The 16,391-nt window shown below is 41.3% G+C and overlaps 1 protein-coding gene across 2 annotated transcripts in view; it reads left to right on the top strand.

The window, feature by feature from the left end:
- PDSS1 (decaprenyl diphosphate synthase subunit 1) overlaps nucleotides 1-16,391 on the top strand; it is a 70,533-nt gene that overhangs the window by 6,879 nt on the left and 47,263 nt on the right. The window contains exons 1-4 of one of the 2 annotated variants that reach the window (XM_030199282.1): nucleotides 1,326-1,373; nucleotides 9,314-9,398; nucleotides 10,179-10,311; nucleotides 15,436-15,566. In XM_030199282.1, coding sequence (XP_030055142.1) covers nucleotides 10,213-10,311; nucleotides 15,436-15,566 — 230 coding nt within the window. In that variant the 5' untranslated portion in view covers nucleotides 1,326-1,373; nucleotides 9,314-9,398; nucleotides 10,179-10,212. Of the gene's footprint in view, nucleotides 1-1,311; nucleotides 1,374-9,313; nucleotides 9,399-10,178; nucleotides 10,312-15,435; nucleotides 15,567-16,391 lie in introns of those variants that run through there. The other variant, XM_030199281.1, reaches the window with a different exon arrangement.

Here is a 16,391-nt window from a genome sequence, read left to right as displayed (position 1 = left end):
GTGGGAAAGAGGAACCCAAACTATAGCTATATGATGCAAGGTTCCATGTTAGGAGTCACCGACCAGGAAAAGGAGTCATCGTTGAAAATACTTACCCTCTGTTCCGTGTGCTGCGGCAGCAAAGAAAGCAAATAGAATGTTAGGAATTATTAGGAAAGGAATGGAGTGGAGGAGTGGCCTAGTGGTTAGGGTGGTGGACTTTGGTCCTGGGGAACTGAGTTCGAGTCCCACTTCAGGCACAGGCAGCTCCTTGTGACTCTGGGCAAGTCACTTAACCCTCCATTGCCCCATGTAAGCCGCATTGAGCCTGCCATGAGTGGGAAAGCACAGGGTACAAATGTAACAACAACATATTGGTATAAAGAGAGAAAAGCAAAAGGAGGGAGAAGGGGAGACCAGAGCAGCAGTATTAGGGAAGAGAGATGGGGATGGAGGCATGTGGTGGACCCAGGAACCTGGATTATGGAGTCTGCTGCTAGAAGTCACAGCAAGTAGCTTAGGGTTCAAGAAGTTCCTGGATGACGAGGACATAGATTTTAGAGTCTGGGTGGGGCAGGTCGATGCATACTTACACATTTACAGGGAGTACTTAGATGTGCTGTGCTTCAGATCCATTGGTGTTAGGGTCACTGTTGGAGAAGGGATGCTAGAGTAGATGGACCATTGGTCTGATCCAGCTTGGCATTCTTATGTTAATAAATGAGATACACATTCCTTAGTACCCTTTTAAAGGTTTGTGTCCCTGTGGTCAGTGATTTTAAACTCATCTTTTCTGGCTGACTTGCTAGCCTCAAATAATTAAGAGCTTATGTCAAGTTGAATACTGATTGTACAATCTAATTTTTTTTAGTTTTTAGACATTTTCCCTGAAAGTTTCTGCCTTAAAAAAAAAAAAAAATCTAAACCAGTGAAGGAGGAAGCAGACAATTGGGGCCTCAGGTCCAACGTGTCTTCTTTCTGCTTCCTTACACAACTTCTCAGTGGTAGAAAGGGGAAGAAGTTGCAGCAAGCTTGGCTGGTGTGTGGCCTGTGGGTTTGGTCTTGACTGCACCCGTGCTTCCTTTTCTTACTTCATGGTGTAAGGGCATAAAGACTGGTGCAAGAGCTCTTAGTTATGGTTTGCAGGCTTTTTCTTCTGTCAGTCATTTGAAAGGGGAGGATCAAACTTCTTTTTATAGCTTTGGAGGTCTGAAACTTGTAGAAGGAAAGTTGGAAAGATAATTGTCTTGGTAATGATGAATGTAATGCTGTTTATGATTCAGGCAAATTTTTCATTTTAAGCAACAGCTGCTATTTGTTTTCCCTTTGCAGGCATTTTGTTTTTCAACAAGTTCATCTTTATTCTTTCCAAAGGACTATAGCTTATTTTGGCGGTAAGTTTAAAACCTGCATTATTTCAAATAGCTCATGTGAATAAAATGAGATTGAATATTCTGTGCTAAATAGAACATAAGATTTGGTTCTGAGCAGGCTCCTTGGCTGAAATGTGAGACATTTGATGGCAGCTCCTCAATTTAACTATTTGGAAAATGAACCTTTTAGAGCACTGCTCTTTATTTTGAAAATTTATATATCGCCTATAAACTAGGTGACTTACAGATCAAACATCCTAGAAAGCACCTCCAACATTCTGAAGCTGACTCTGTGGCACTGTGGCAGTGTAGGGTTCGTAAGTCTGTAGTTCAGCGTTTCATTGGCTCTCACTGTCCCCGCCCTCACCAATCAGACAGAACGGAACTTGGAGGAGGGAAGTGGAGTGGATTGAATCTCTAACAAACAATCATATACAGGGAGGTACGAACATTAGTGGAGGCAAGTGCACAGAACGGAAAGGAAGACAAACATTTAATCACTTTGTCACTCACACACATCACACACACTCAATCACTCTGTGTATCTCTCTCTTACACTGTCTGTAAAACACACTGTCACTCTCAGTCTCTCACATGGGCAACTGTATGTTGCATTTTCACAGTAAGGAGCTCTTCTGATGTGATTGTTAAACTGATTGAAGGGCCTGAACAAGGCAAACTTTTACCACATTGTAACATATTGTAACATAGTTTACACAAAAAATATTGTATATAAAGAAATCTTACACCTGTAAACAACAATTATATTCAGAATACAACCGTGGAAACATTAATGGCAGGAACTCATTACATTGCTAGCGCCCGTTTCATTGCGTTAAGAAACGGGCCTTTTTTACTAGTACTTAATAAAAACCACATTAAAACAGTTCCAACAAACTACGTATCATACAACCTACCATAATCTGCAAATACTGCTCTTCATTACTAATTATAACACCAGCTACTCCTACATAAAAGCTTCAACAAACAATTTCTTGAACTGAACCACATTGCTGCATAAGCGAAGTGGACCTGGAGGCATATTTTCAAAGCACTTAGCCTTCCAAAGTTTCATAGAAACCTATGGAACTTTGGAAAGCTAAGTGCTTTGAAAATATGCCTCCTGGGAGAGCATTCCATAATTGAACCTGTGCAACAGAAAAAGCAGCTAAGCGTGTCTCTAATTTTTAAGTCAGGGCCACTTTGGATCCAAATAAGCTGAAGGAGAGCCATCAAATATCTTCCCATGTGAGACGTCAACACTGCTGACCAGTGTGTGTTAATGACATCCACCTCACCTGCCTGCCCCCAAACTTTTTATTGAGTGTATCCTCAGTGAGTTGGGCATTTCCAAATACCACCTCTCTGTCTATTGAGAAATGCCTTGTCTTTTAAGCATGTGGCTCTTTCTCCCATCCACTTCCCCCTTTCTGTCGTGAGGTGGAGTAGAGCGGCAGAGTGAAGCAGAAAAAAAAGCCAAAATGACAGTGAGACCCATCCCAGAGTTCTCCAAGGGCCACCATTGGCCACTGGGCCTTGCATTGAAGAACACTGCTTTAGAGCAGTGGTTCTCAACCTCTCTCCTCTCTTTTGTGACACACTGAGTACCCAGGAAGTGGTGGGCATGTGACAGTGGACCCTACTTCATGGGATGGACCTTCATGCCACTCAACTGCCTGGCAGATAGATTGAGCAGGATATTGCAACTGCACAAGTAGTCTCTAAACATGGATGTAGCCCAGAAGATCTTCCAAGAGTGGAGCATCCCCTTGGTGGATCTTTTCACTGCTCATGTCAAAGTCACATGGCAGACTAGCGTCGGATGCTTTTCTCCTACATTGGGGGAAGGGTCTTCTGTATGTGAATCCTCCCATACCTCTCATAGAGAAGACTTTGCTGAAGCTTAGTCAGGATCAGAGCACCATGATTCTGATCGCTTCTTTCTGGCTGCAGCAGATCTGATTCCATCCTCTTCTGGAGTAGTCCTCCAAATATCCGTTGAGATTGGACTGTTTTCTGACTGTCATCACGTTCGCTTCATGAGAGGTTTGTTACAACCCCCCCCCCCCCCCCCCCCCCCACCGTGTCATGGGATATTAACATAGTCCTAACCCAGATGATGAAAGCTCCTTTTGAGCCTCTGAATTCCTGTCATCTGAAGCTTTTGACATGGAAAGTTGTGTTTCTGGTGGTGGTCAGCGAGCTTTAGGCCCAGATAGCTCACCCACAGTATACTAAATTTCATCACAACAGAGTAGTTCTCCGCATGCGCCCTAAGTTCTTTCCTAAGGTAGTGTCCGAGTTTCATCTTAACCAGTCAATTTTTCTGACAACATTTTTCCCAAAACCTAATGCCTATCCTGTACTGCATACTTTAGACTGCAAGTGAGCCTTCACCTTCTATCAGGAGTGAACTCAAGCCCATAGACAGTCCACCTAGCTTTTTGTTTCTTTTGACCCCATCAGGTTGGGGGTGGCCATCAGCAAACGCACACTTCAATTGGATAGCAGTTTGCATCTCCTTTGCTTATGCCCAGGCTGGGCTGACTCGTGAGGGTCATGTCACAGCTCACAATGTCTGAGCCATGGCTACATCGTTAACCCACTTGAGATCAGCCTCCTTAGAGGAAATTGCAAGGTTGCAACGTGGTCTTCAGGCCACACATTCACTTCCCACTACTGTTTGGATCAGGACACCTGACGTGACAGTTCGGATATGCAGTCCTGCAGAATTTGTTTGGTATCTAGAATCCAACTCCATTTTCCTAGACCCTGTTTTATTATGTTTCAGGCTACACCACACAGCTAGTATGTATATAGTTTGTTTGAACTTCTAGTCTCAACATTTTGAGACTCAATATCCTAGCTTTCTTGTTTTTGGTGAGCCTGGTAGCTAGGGATTCCCAGTTGTGAGAATATGAAGGCCTGCTTGTCCTTGGAGAAAGCAAAGATACTTGCCTGCAGCTGGTATTCTCCGAGGATAGCAGGCCAGTCATTCTCACATACCCTCCCACCTCCCCTAGGAGTTGCCTTTAGTTATAGGCTTTTTGCTTTTTTCACCTGACTGGAGGACCTGTACTCGCACATCAGGTGGGAAGGCACCAGTACATACACGGTGGGATACTGCTAGAACTTGCGGACGCTACTAACTAGTCAGCGTCCGCATCGGGCTCAGTCTGACGACGTCGGTCAAATGTGAGAATACTCGGTGTGCTGTCCTCTGAGAACCTGCTACAGGTAAGTATTTTTGCTTTATTGCACTAATAGAGCAAAATGATCCACAGAGAAATAGGGCCAAACAAGTTTAAGACATTTAAGCTTTAAAAATGCCCTTTTAAATAATTAACTTGGTTTTCAAAAGAAAGGGAAAAGTCCAAAAACACGCTAAACACGTTCAGTCTAAAGTCAGATATTCGTCGTCATTCGGAGGGATTATGAGAGGAATCTCGCAATCAGAATTATTAAACCACAAAACTTAGTTTTGTTCACATTCAGACTAAACATATTTCTCAGGGCCCATTGTTTTATTAATTAAGCGTATATAATTAAGTGTATTTCTACCCTTATTCCTACTCGGCCTCATTGGGATTACTTCTCTCTATATGCTAGTATATATTTGTCCCAGAGTTGTGCTCTGTTTTCCGGAACCTTATCAGCTTCCTTGTACCTACTGTTACTCTATTTTCCACTCTGTATATATTCATGGAGTTGGTACTCTCCTCTCCGGAACCTGTAAGCCACATTGAGCCTACTGCTATCCTGTATTTACTCTGTCTTCTATAACTCATCATAATGTAATCCATAATCGTACTGTAACCAATTGTACTTCCATCATTCTCAAAGTATTGTAAGCCACACTGAGCCCGCAAATAGGTGGGAAAATGTGAGATACAAATGTATTAAAATAAATAAATTAACACAATTTCTAATTTTAGTAAAAGTTGAGTCCTTATCCTGAAGGACTGGAACTAAGATAAAAATGTCTTCTGTATAAGAGTATAGGTACTCATGACTCTCTAATTGAATTGTACCTAAAGAAGTCATAAAAACATTAAACAAAAACTGTGATAGTAGTGAGCCCTGGGGGATTCCACATGGTGGTTACCAGCTAAAAGAAATTTTACCGTTCTGCTTAACGCTATAAGTCCTGTTAGATGGAAATTTCTGAAACTTCTCCAAGGCAGTTCCTTTTAGTCTCAAGTCCCCTAATTTAGTCGATAGTCAAAAGCAGTGGAGATATCGGATTGTAAATAAGATGATATCCAAAACTCGGTACAAAGATATTTGATGTTTCTGGAGGGTTCTTCAATAACCTAGCTTAGACAGCAATCAAGAATACAACTAGGTCTTCTCTCCCCAAATTATCCTAACTTCTTTTTCAGATTAACAGGCTTAAAAGGCAGACACAATCTATTGGATGGCCCCCTCCAATTCCATCCATCACGTTCTTAAATACAATTGTGTTGAAACCACCACCCCCCATTCTAAATCATTAGCATTCAGTTGCTTTTGTTGTCCTGACAAAGTATCTGAAGATGTAAGATTTTTAAATACTTTTTCTTAATGAGAAAATTCTGTTTAATCCACTCCAATGAGCTCTGAATAATACTGTTTTTTTTTGCCCTGGAAACCTCCAGTTTATACAAAGATATTTGATGTTTCCAGAGCTCCTTATCTGAAGGAATACCAGACTTACCACTAAGCTTTTTCTAATCTATAATATTCCTTTTTTATGTTTAAAAACAATTTTTATTAGAAGAAAACATGATACAACGAAAGAGAACATCCAGACTCATTTTGAGAAATAAAAATACCAACCCACCCACTCTCCAATAGAAATTCTAACCACAAACAAGTCCTTAGAAATCAACAGCAATAAACCCCCTCCCTCTTGACCACAACAGCAACTACAAAGGGTCTGTACTCTTATGACCCTTAGAGCCCATAACGAGCTGACAAAGAAAGAATGGAAGAGCTATGATATTCCTTTCTACAAGAATGTAATTGTGGAGAAAACCAAGGAGCTGATTTTTCTCGACAAACTTTCTTTGAATCTAGGAACCAGCCCAAGAACTTAAGAGCCAGTAACTGAGACCTTTCTTGTTTGTCCTTCCCCACCCCTCCACCATTGTTCGCAGCAATCTTTTTTTTTTTTTTTTTTTTTTTTTTTTTTTTGGGTGGGGGGGGGGAGGATGAGAGTGAGAAGATGAGTTGGAATCCCCTGCCAGATCGGCAATTGCTCTTTCAGAAACTAATTTACTATGGCTGGGCAAAGGAATTTTAGTACATTAGTACCTTGCTTAAAATTCCTTTGCAAGACACTGGCAGAAGCCACCAGTCTCCCTTTCCAAAGCATGCTGCCGGCTGTGTGACAACAGTGCCTTGATAGGTGAAGAAAAGAGGCAATTACCTCTTTGTTTCACATATCACTATGGTCTGAGTTCCCCCTTCCAGTCTCTCATACACCCATTCTCTCATATACCTCCCCCCTGCCCCAGTCTCCCTCGTGCGTCTCTCCAGCTTCACCTAGCCTCTGTCATGCAGTAGTGTTTCTAGACAGAAATATTTGGGGAGAAGAGAGGAAGCAAACCAATGAAAATGGATCGGGGGCAATCCAAAGTAACATTTCTGCACAACACAGCCCTCCTCTCCTCACATTTAAAATTAGCTTTAAGAGATACCACAAAAAAATGTTCCAACAATATCTTATGTACAAATCTCAAGTCAGTTTCAGCTTAGTGGGGCCCCTAAAGCATTTCTCACTTTACAGGGCCCTCACCCATGTGATGCTTAATGCAGTGGGACTCTCTGGATGAGACTCAAAAAGTGGCCAGGGCCCTGGACTGCCCCTAATTTAATAACATTTATATCCTGCCTTACCACCAGGTTCAAGGAGGGTTACAACAATAAAATGAAGTTGTACTATTCAACAGAAGAACAATGAAAAATCCATGACATCTACAAATATCACTGAAATAACCATGTTTTTACAGCTTTTCTAAACCTCATGTAGTGTGCAATATCTTTTTATTTATTTTTAAGATTCTTTATTGAGTTTTATACGTAGACATTACCAGAAGGAAGATTATTCCAAAGTTCAGAAGCTGACCCTAACAATGTACTCTTTCTAGTGCTACTGAGTCAACAGCGTGGAAGCGATGGAAACACCAACAATAGTTCACCTGACGGTCATAAACATCAAAGTGGATTATAAACAGTAACGAAACCTACCAAATATCCAGGACATAAACCATACAAACTTTTGAAAATAAGTCAAAAGTTTAAACTCCATCCTTGTTCGAATGGGCAACCAGTGTAGCTTGCATAAAATGGAGTTGCATGGTCAAATTTATTTCCTTTCAGGATCAATTTAGCAGATACATTTTGCAAAACTTGAAGTCTTTGCAGTTGTTTAAATGAAAGACCGAGAAAACAAACATTGCAATAATCAAGTGTTTGCCTGGATGACCTACTGAAAATAACAAGTCTCCAAGAAATATCTAAGTCTATGCAACAATTTGAACTTAAACATAACCTTTTAAACCAGGTGATTTCCATGTGTTTCCATTGTTAAATTAGATTCTATCCATAAGTGGGGGCACCAGAAGTTAGGCGTTGGCAGCTGTATGCCTCTGTTGGTGGACGGAGAGGCACTTGCAGGCCGACTTGGCAGTGCATATTGCAGGTAAGGAAAATATCCAGGCAGACTTTCTCGGCCATTCTCTGCTGGATCCGGAAGAATGGTAGCTGGAGTCCCAGGCTTTCCAGCTCATTCAGCACCAATGGGGTTTGCTGATATTCGACCTAATGGCTACAGGCACAGCATTTCTTCAGTTTCTGGAGGCAGCCAGTCTCACAGGGAATAGATGTCATGTTATAGCTGTGGCTGAAGGAGCAGCCCTTGTATGTCTTTCCTCTCTGACCCTGATAGGTGAGCTGTTGCACAGGATTATGTGGCGTCGTCCTTGTAGCTCTGGATTGGCCCCCGTCATCCATGGTATGCAGACCTGGTGCATCTGTTGGTGGCAGAGCCACTTCTGTTGCCCAGGATCACCATTAATTATCAGCTAGCTTTTGACACACACATTTCTTTTCTTTGCGCAGGCTTTCTATGCCTTGGGGCAATTTTGTTATGTTTGCAGTTTTCTGGTTGATGTTGCTCAGCATACTTTCATCCAGGCCTTAGTAACTTCCCACCTAGGTTTGTGTAATGTTGTGTATGCAGGGATCAACCATATTGACATTAACACCTCCAGTCAGTTTAGACCTTTGTAATGCACAGACATTCAATCATAGTTGAATGGCCATCATGTTACCCTCATTTCCCCCCCCCCCCCCCCCCCCCCCCCCAGCATCATTGGCTACCTGTACTCTGTAGGATATCCTGGTTCTGGGCAAAAAGGCCTCTTATTCTGGTACTTCTCTTTACTTATCTTCCCTCATCACTCCGCACAATTTAGCTTGGGCCCTTCATTCCCAGCATAAATATTGGTCATCAAGCCCCATGGTTACTTGTGCCAGGTTGGAGCCACCAAGACAGAATGCTCTGCTCCTCCCAATTTTAATCTGAATCTTCATATGGGAAACTTAGGACAGGCTTTACGACTCGCTCATTTACTCTTGCCTTTAGTGGACAGCGAGTTCATGTTGGAGCCCAACATAGTGAGCTGGCACTGCCTAAACTTCTCCCCTTTCCTTTTTGCTTATAGGCTTTTCTATCAGCTTAGTGGAGTTCCTATCACTTCTCTCATATTTTTAATTGTAAACCACTTTGTTATATCACTATGAAACTTCAAATATCAGAATCACAAATAAACATAAACAAACAAAGCCTTGACTCTTGGCACTGCTGCAGCTCATGTTTAAAACTTGTGCTGTCAATTATGTGCATGTATTTTTCTCTTTCGATCAAACAATTTTGTTTATTTTACATTTGTAGTGCTTTTATAATGTTTCAACAGTAGAAAACTGCATACAAATGGCTGAAGAGTATTCTGAATGACTTAATCTTTGATGAAAAGTCAACAAAGTTAAAGTGCTTTATTGGTGAGTGGGGATGTATAACACTGCACTTTCTAATAGAGAAAATGTTTTTTTTTTTTACAGAGTTTTTCTCCTCATATTGGGTGCCACATAAGCAGCTGCCATTTCACTCCTCCCACCTTGAGCTTATTGGAGCAGTGATGGGTCTCGTGCAGATTCAGTGGGGATCAGCCTGCTATCAGAGAGACCAGAGAGCTTCCAACATATTAGGCCCAGTTTTGAGCCAAAAGGAAAGGGGTGGGCAACCATAGTGCTTGAGGGCCACAACTCACTCAGATTTTCAAGATTTTTTTTTTTGTTACATTTGTACCCTGCACTTTCCCACTCATGGCAGGCTCAATGCGGCTTACATATTGTATACAGGTACTTATTTGTACCTGGGGCAATGGAGGGTTAAGTGACTTGCCCAGAGTCACAAGGAGCTGCCTGTGCCTGAAGTGGGAATCGAACTCAGTTCCTCAGTTCCCCAGGACCAAAGTCCACCACCCTAACCACTAGGCCACTCCATTTTTCACAATAAATAAATGAGATCTATTTGCATACAGTAGAAGCAGTGTGTGCAGATCAATCTCATGCATGTTCATTGTGGAAATCTTGAAAACCCGATTGGGTTGTGGCCCTCGAGGACCATGGTTGCCCACCCCTGCACTAGGATGAAGTGTTCTTTTAATGCTCTGCACAAGAAATATCTATCCTAAACTTTGTGAAGTATTTTCCAGTTATAATGATTCAGGGAGTTCCTTATTCCCCGAGACTGTACAGTTCATATTTCTTGTTTTCTAGGACATCACCTGGCTTTCATTATATAGCAGAGAGGATGTACTGCTGTGGTAAAGCACATAATAATGAGAAGAATGTAGATCCTTTTAAACTTGGTCAGAAAGACCTGAAGAACATTTATGAGGATATTAAAAAGGTGAGACTCTGTGCTATGTATTCCAAATACAGGGCAGAGTGGCTGATTAAAGGAGATCAGTGTCATGTTATGTATGCAAAGTTGACCTGTTTGTTAATCAACTGGGTAAAGTGATGTGGTAGTCGTGCTAGTCCATTTTTAAAGATAATAAACAGAAATAAAACAAAACATAGAAAAGAAAATAAGGTGAGATCTTTTTTTATTGCTAACATTACATTTTTTGATTTCCTTTCGAAGATTCCTTTTGAATGCTAATCAAAAAATGTATCATCTTTTTTTTTTTTCTATGTTTTGTTTTAATCAGCAGGAAATGCGGGATTTAAACAGTTCTAATCAAATGGTTGACCGTCTTGGGATATCTCCCTTTCAGAAGTTCTCTACACTTATGTGGCTCTCTGGAGACACAAAAATAGCATTTTAAGATGATGCTTCTTTATTATGTTGTGCATAATGTAGAAGCATAATCTTAAGTTCCCCAGTCACCTCAAGGGAGCAATACCTATATATTGTTCACATATAGATATACTTCCCAGTGCTCATAGATGAGATCCAAGACAATATATGTAAAATTGGTTATAATAGAGAACTCTGTGGCTTGCATTTTAAACTTTTTCGTACTATCTGTGATCTCCCATAAGGAAAGGAGGCAAAAACATCACTCTCCTGCTCTCCTCTCCTCCCCACTCCACCCCACCCTACTTCTAGACTAGTTTAGGAAAATTGTAAGGTTTACTGAATCAAAGGTGGCTGGGAGATCAAGGAGAACTAGCGGCTCCAATCCAGCAATAAAGACAAGAAATGTCTCCATTCTAAAAGGGTTATTCTACAATCCTCCATGTCTCACAAAATATACTACTATCTTTGGCACTGCTTAACATGGAAAACAATTGTAAATTCAGGCTTCTGCATGTTTTTCCCATATCTCTCCCTCCCCCTCCCCCCCCCCCCCCCCCCCCCCACACACACACACACTGAACTTTACAAGTTGATTCTAGACATATTTTCCTCAAAGAATTTTTAAATGTACAGGGAGATTGTACCGGGAAGAGAAAATTATTTCCAGAACTTCTCTTCACACACTATTCCTGACTAGTGGGATTGTTATGCCCATCAACCAGCAGGTGGAAACAGAAAACCTTGAACTGAGTTGCACCTCATAAGCCTTGCCTAGGCACTGCCTCTCTTCAGTATTTTCTATCTCCAGCAGTTGGATGGTTATAGCTTGCAGCTCCCAGTGCCAGTTCTTTGCTCCTGGTCCAGTTGGTCAGCTGGCTCCTAGTTGAGCTTGGTGGGTGGATTGTGCCCTGGGGGGTCCTACCTGAAGGTCTCAAGGTTCTGCCTCTGCTAGTCCACAGCACCCCTACCCTTCCTGAACACAGCACCCTTTGGGGGGGGGGGGAGGTAATGGTTTTGAAGGTTTACAGCTTTTGGCAGTGCCTAGCAAGGCTTATGAGGTTCAATTCAGTTCAGGGTTTTCGATCTTCACCTGCTGATTGATGGGCATAGCTGTTTGGAATAGTGTGAAGGACTGCTGGAAAGAAAATTAACATAATTTTTCCTTCTCTGACAAAAAGCAGGATTGCAAGTTCTTGTGGATTTTATTTCTCAGTCTTTATTTGCAGTTTTCAGAGTTCCATGCAAGAGGTTTTTTTTTTGTTTTAGTTGAACCTACTGGATCACTATGGCATAGGGAGCATGGTGCTCGAATGGTTTAAGGGTGTAGTTTTTTTTTTTTCTTTTTTTACAGATCTATCAAGTTAAAAAGGTAAGTAATTTTTCTTTTCTATGGGTACCAGACTGCAGAGTCCCACAGGGCTCCCCACATTTGCCCATGTTATTTAATGTTTTAATGTCACAATTAGCTATACAGCTATCCATGTTAGGTTTTAAAAATTCTATCTATGCTGATGTTAGTTATTATACCTTTTGCTGATACTACATTAGATATTTCCCAACAAATCAAGGGAATAGATACTCTTAGTAACTGAAGTTCCATAGTTTCCCACAGATCAATCCAGAGACTTGTGGGTTATGTCCCTTTGCCAGCAGGCAGGCAGAGAGAGAGAACTTCAGAGGTTTACTATATGTGGTCATGTGCAGCCACCTTAACCTCAGTATTCTCTCTATCTACCAGGTGGAGGGTTATAATTGTTCAGCTCTGGATTAGGCTCCTAGCTCATCACCCGGTTCGAGTTGAACCTTTCCGGGGGTTGAGGTCTCCCTGGGAGAAGGGTACACCTGGTGGTGGTGCCAGGTCTCTCCTGTTCCTCCCCTCTCCGGCTCCCCGCCCTGGTGATTGCCTGGGTTGAGGGCCCAACGCCTGATTTCTGCTCTTTTTCTCCTGCCTCCATACAATTAAAAAAAAAAAAAAAGGGGGGGGGAAGTGGTAATTCTTGTTGTGGAGCTTTAAAAAATAAATAAATAAAAGGGACTGAGGAATGACGCACAGCTAATGTAGTGTGTGTGTTTGGGGGGGGGGGGGGGGTCGGTGTCAGTCAGTGCCCCGTCGGACCTCATGGCGACGCTCTTGGAAGCAGCTAAGCGCTGCTCCCGGTATGAGAGCCAGTGTCTGGGTCCTATTGTGCATGCCTATCTTTGGTAAAGAAGGCTCCTTTGGCGGACAAGCTAGTTAGCTCCTTACTGGCCCTGGAGGCTGGATTGGCGTTTTTAGTGGACCTTCTTTATGACCTCCTTACCTGCCCTTAAGGCAGGATTGATGTATTTAATGGACCTTCATTATGACCTTCTCAGGGTGTCGGCCAAGGAGGCTTCCGTGGTTGTCACGGCTCGCCACTGGCTTTGTTTGCGACCAAAATGATATACGGGAGCAGTTCCTGTAAGGAAAGGCTAAAGAGGTTAGGCTCTTCAACTTGGAAAAGAGACTGCTGAGGGGGAATATGATTGAGGTCTACAAAATCCTGAGTGGAGTGGAACAGATGGAGGTGAATCGGGTTTTCTCTCATTCAAAAATTGCAAAGACCAGGGGACACTCAATGAAATTGCATGGGAATACTTTTAAAACAAATGGGAGGAAATATTTTTTCACTCAAAGAATAGTTATGCTCTGGAACGCTTTACCGGAGGATGTGGTAACGGGGGTTAGTGTATCTAGGTTTAAAAAAGATCTAGACATGTTCCTGGAGGAAAAGTCCATTGTCTGTTATTGAGATGGACATGGGGGAAGCCACTGCTTGCCCTGGGATTGATAGCATGGAATGGTGCTACCAGTTGTGTTTCTGCCAGGTACTTGCGACCTGGATTGGCTACTTCAGGAAGCAGGATACTAGGCTAGGTGGTTGATTGGTCTGACCCAGTATGGCAGTTCTTATATTATGTTCTTATCATGGGCTATTTCAAAAGATATTTTATTAGTTTTTGCTGTGATGTTTGGGGGGGGGGGGGTCTTTCAGAATCAATTAAGAGTGCTAATTTCCTTTCCTTGAGTCCTGCTAGACTAGTAGAGCACCCTTACAGGAAGACCCTGGCTTGAGAGGGATTCTGCTTCTGTGTCTGCCTTGTTCTCAATTTTCTATATGTCAGAAGCTTTTAAAACTGCAGAGGGTTCCTTGATTGGGTCCTGTGTTTTGTATATATATTTGTTTGTTGTGAATTTTTGGCTTTGGCATTAGCATACTAAGTTCCAGGGTACACCACTGCATATATCGTGATGACACTGAAAAGTTCAGATTCTCTGCCTCCATCTGCTGGTAGGGTAACTTAACCCAGTTGTCTGGACCAGTCTAGCAGACTCAGAGAAAGGAAATGATCAGTTAAGAACAAATTTAATCTTAAATGGGGCGGAATTGGAATGATATGGTTGTGTATTTAGAAAGCTTGGAATTTTTTTTTCTGCATCCTTAGCCAGCAGGTTCAATTATTTTTTTTCCCTGTCTATCTGCTTGTGGTAGTATTTGCCAAAGGATGAGGGGGTGTTTTTGAGTATAGCACTTGCCATCATTCTATAGATTACAGCTGTTTTCATAGAGGCAAGAAGAATTTTTATGAAGGCTTAGTTCACTGAAAACATTGATATGATGTTTCTAGTTTTCAAATCTGTCAGTCACGTTTTATTCTTGTCTCTCTCTCTTTTTGAAGAGCTATTGTGCCTAAGGATGGACACACATATCCTATTTATGTAACATTTTCTAATATCCTATATGTTGGAAAACATTAAAAGATGTAGTATATAAGCTTTCACGACCACAGAGTTCTCTTGTTCAGATATCATGGTATCATCTGAAAAACTGTGTAAAGTCAGCATGAGCTATTTTCTGTTAAATAACTTGAGCAGCTGTAAATTCTTAATATTACATAGGCTAATTTTTACATTCTGTAGTTCACTTGTAGTTGGCTTTACATAAATGCAACTTTCAATGTACTAACTGCCTGTGATAATTGAGCAGCCTATCGGATTTTTTTTTTTAATTTAGTGTTTAGCTCACGCTTTTCCAGTGGTAGTGAGTTAACATTCATGTACACCAGCTATTTCCCTGGAAGGCTTACAGTCTGTTTGTACCTGAGGCAGTGGAGGGTTAAGTGACTTGCCCAAGGCCAAGTAGGAGTGTCAGTGGGATTTGAAACCTGGCCTTGACCTAAGGGGGAAAGGGAAATGGGACTTGATATACTGCCTTTCTGAGGTTTTTTTGCAACTACATTCAAAGCGATTTACATATATTCAGGTACTTATTTTGTACCAGGGGCAATGGAGGGTTAAGTGACTTGCCCAGAGTCACAAGGAGCTGCAGTGGGAATCGAACTCAGTTCCCCAGGATCAAAGTCCACTGCACTAACCACTGGGCTACTAAGGAGAGAATAGTATCAGACAGTGTGTTACCAATGAAATGAAATGCATTTGAGTTCCTAAAGTGTGTTTGGCTACTTTCCTCCCTTATCTTGGAATATATCTGCATGGGACAAAGTGTGTAATTGGTATGATAAAAATGTCAACTACTCTCTAAGGGAAATTATTAGTAGGTGTTGCTTCAAAACAGTAGAGAACGTCATTGCTTGAGGAAGGAACCTCTATAGTATAAAGAACTTTCATTTTTAAACATTAAGGATTAATTTCTGCCAAATTCTTTTACTAGCTCTCTTTTAACCCATACTCTGTTTTCTTGGTTGCAGGAGCTATTTGTTTCCACAGATGAACTTAAGGACATGTGTGAATATTATTTTGATGGAAAAGGGAAAGCTTTCAGGCCAATACTAGTGTTGCTAATGGCAAGAGCCTGCAATATGCATTTCAATAATTGTAGGTAAGTTCTCTGCCTGTTGTTCTCACATTTAGAGCCTGATTTCACAGCTTTTTTTTTTTTTCTGTATGAACACAGAAAGAAGAAAAGTGGTACTCAAAATGTTTTTGTAAGCAATTCTTTGTTAGATTCTTGATAAACATAAAATCTCAATTAAATCGGCCCACAGTAATTTTAATCCCTTGGTTTCCTTCTTAAGTGATGTAGGTGAGTGCATTGCAGTTGAAGACTCACTAGAACTAGTCATGTTAAAAAAGGGAGGGAAACTCTTGACAGCTACTAGAATTATGACTATTGCATTCCAGCTACTTAATTTTGCGTATTAGCTCCTCATGTTCTGTATTCAGTTGCAACTTGGAATGGGGGGGGGGGTAAGATTTCAGGTGAGGGTGGGAAGGGGATTTACAAATGTAAAAAAATGTTTAGGATGGACCAACTGTTGCTGTTTAAAACCGCGTTATTGATATGTTACTGTTTTCAGACATTTTGTAATGTGGGCACGTGGATAAGAAAAGACTTCTTGCTTGTGTTTGTAATCCTATGTTTAAGTTGTCCTACTAAATGCTATGGTTGTACCCTATAAAGAGAGTTTTTCAAAAAGAAAAAAAAAAAAAAAAGGAGTGGGAGGCCTGTAGAAATTTCATGTGGATTCCAAGGATTCATTTACAGTTATTTTGTGGGTTATCTTTCAACTTTATTTAATGGGCCTTGCATACAAATGAAAGTATAGAACATATTTAATAAATGGCCATAAAAAAACCCCAAAAACCAGGAATAGCAAAATGAACAAAGCAGAACATGTTTGTACATGTGCAGCACTACTTAGAA

The sequence above is a fragment of the Microcaecilia unicolor genome, chromosome 1, assembly GCF_901765095.1.
Source record: "Microcaecilia unicolor chromosome 1, aMicUni1.1, whole genome shotgun sequence".
Classification (NCBI taxonomy): domain Eukaryota; kingdom Metazoa; phylum Chordata; class Amphibia; order Gymnophiona; family Siphonopidae; genus Microcaecilia; species Microcaecilia unicolor.
Note: the sequence above shows the minus strand (reverse complement) of the source record. Positions and strands in the feature narration are given on the sequence as shown.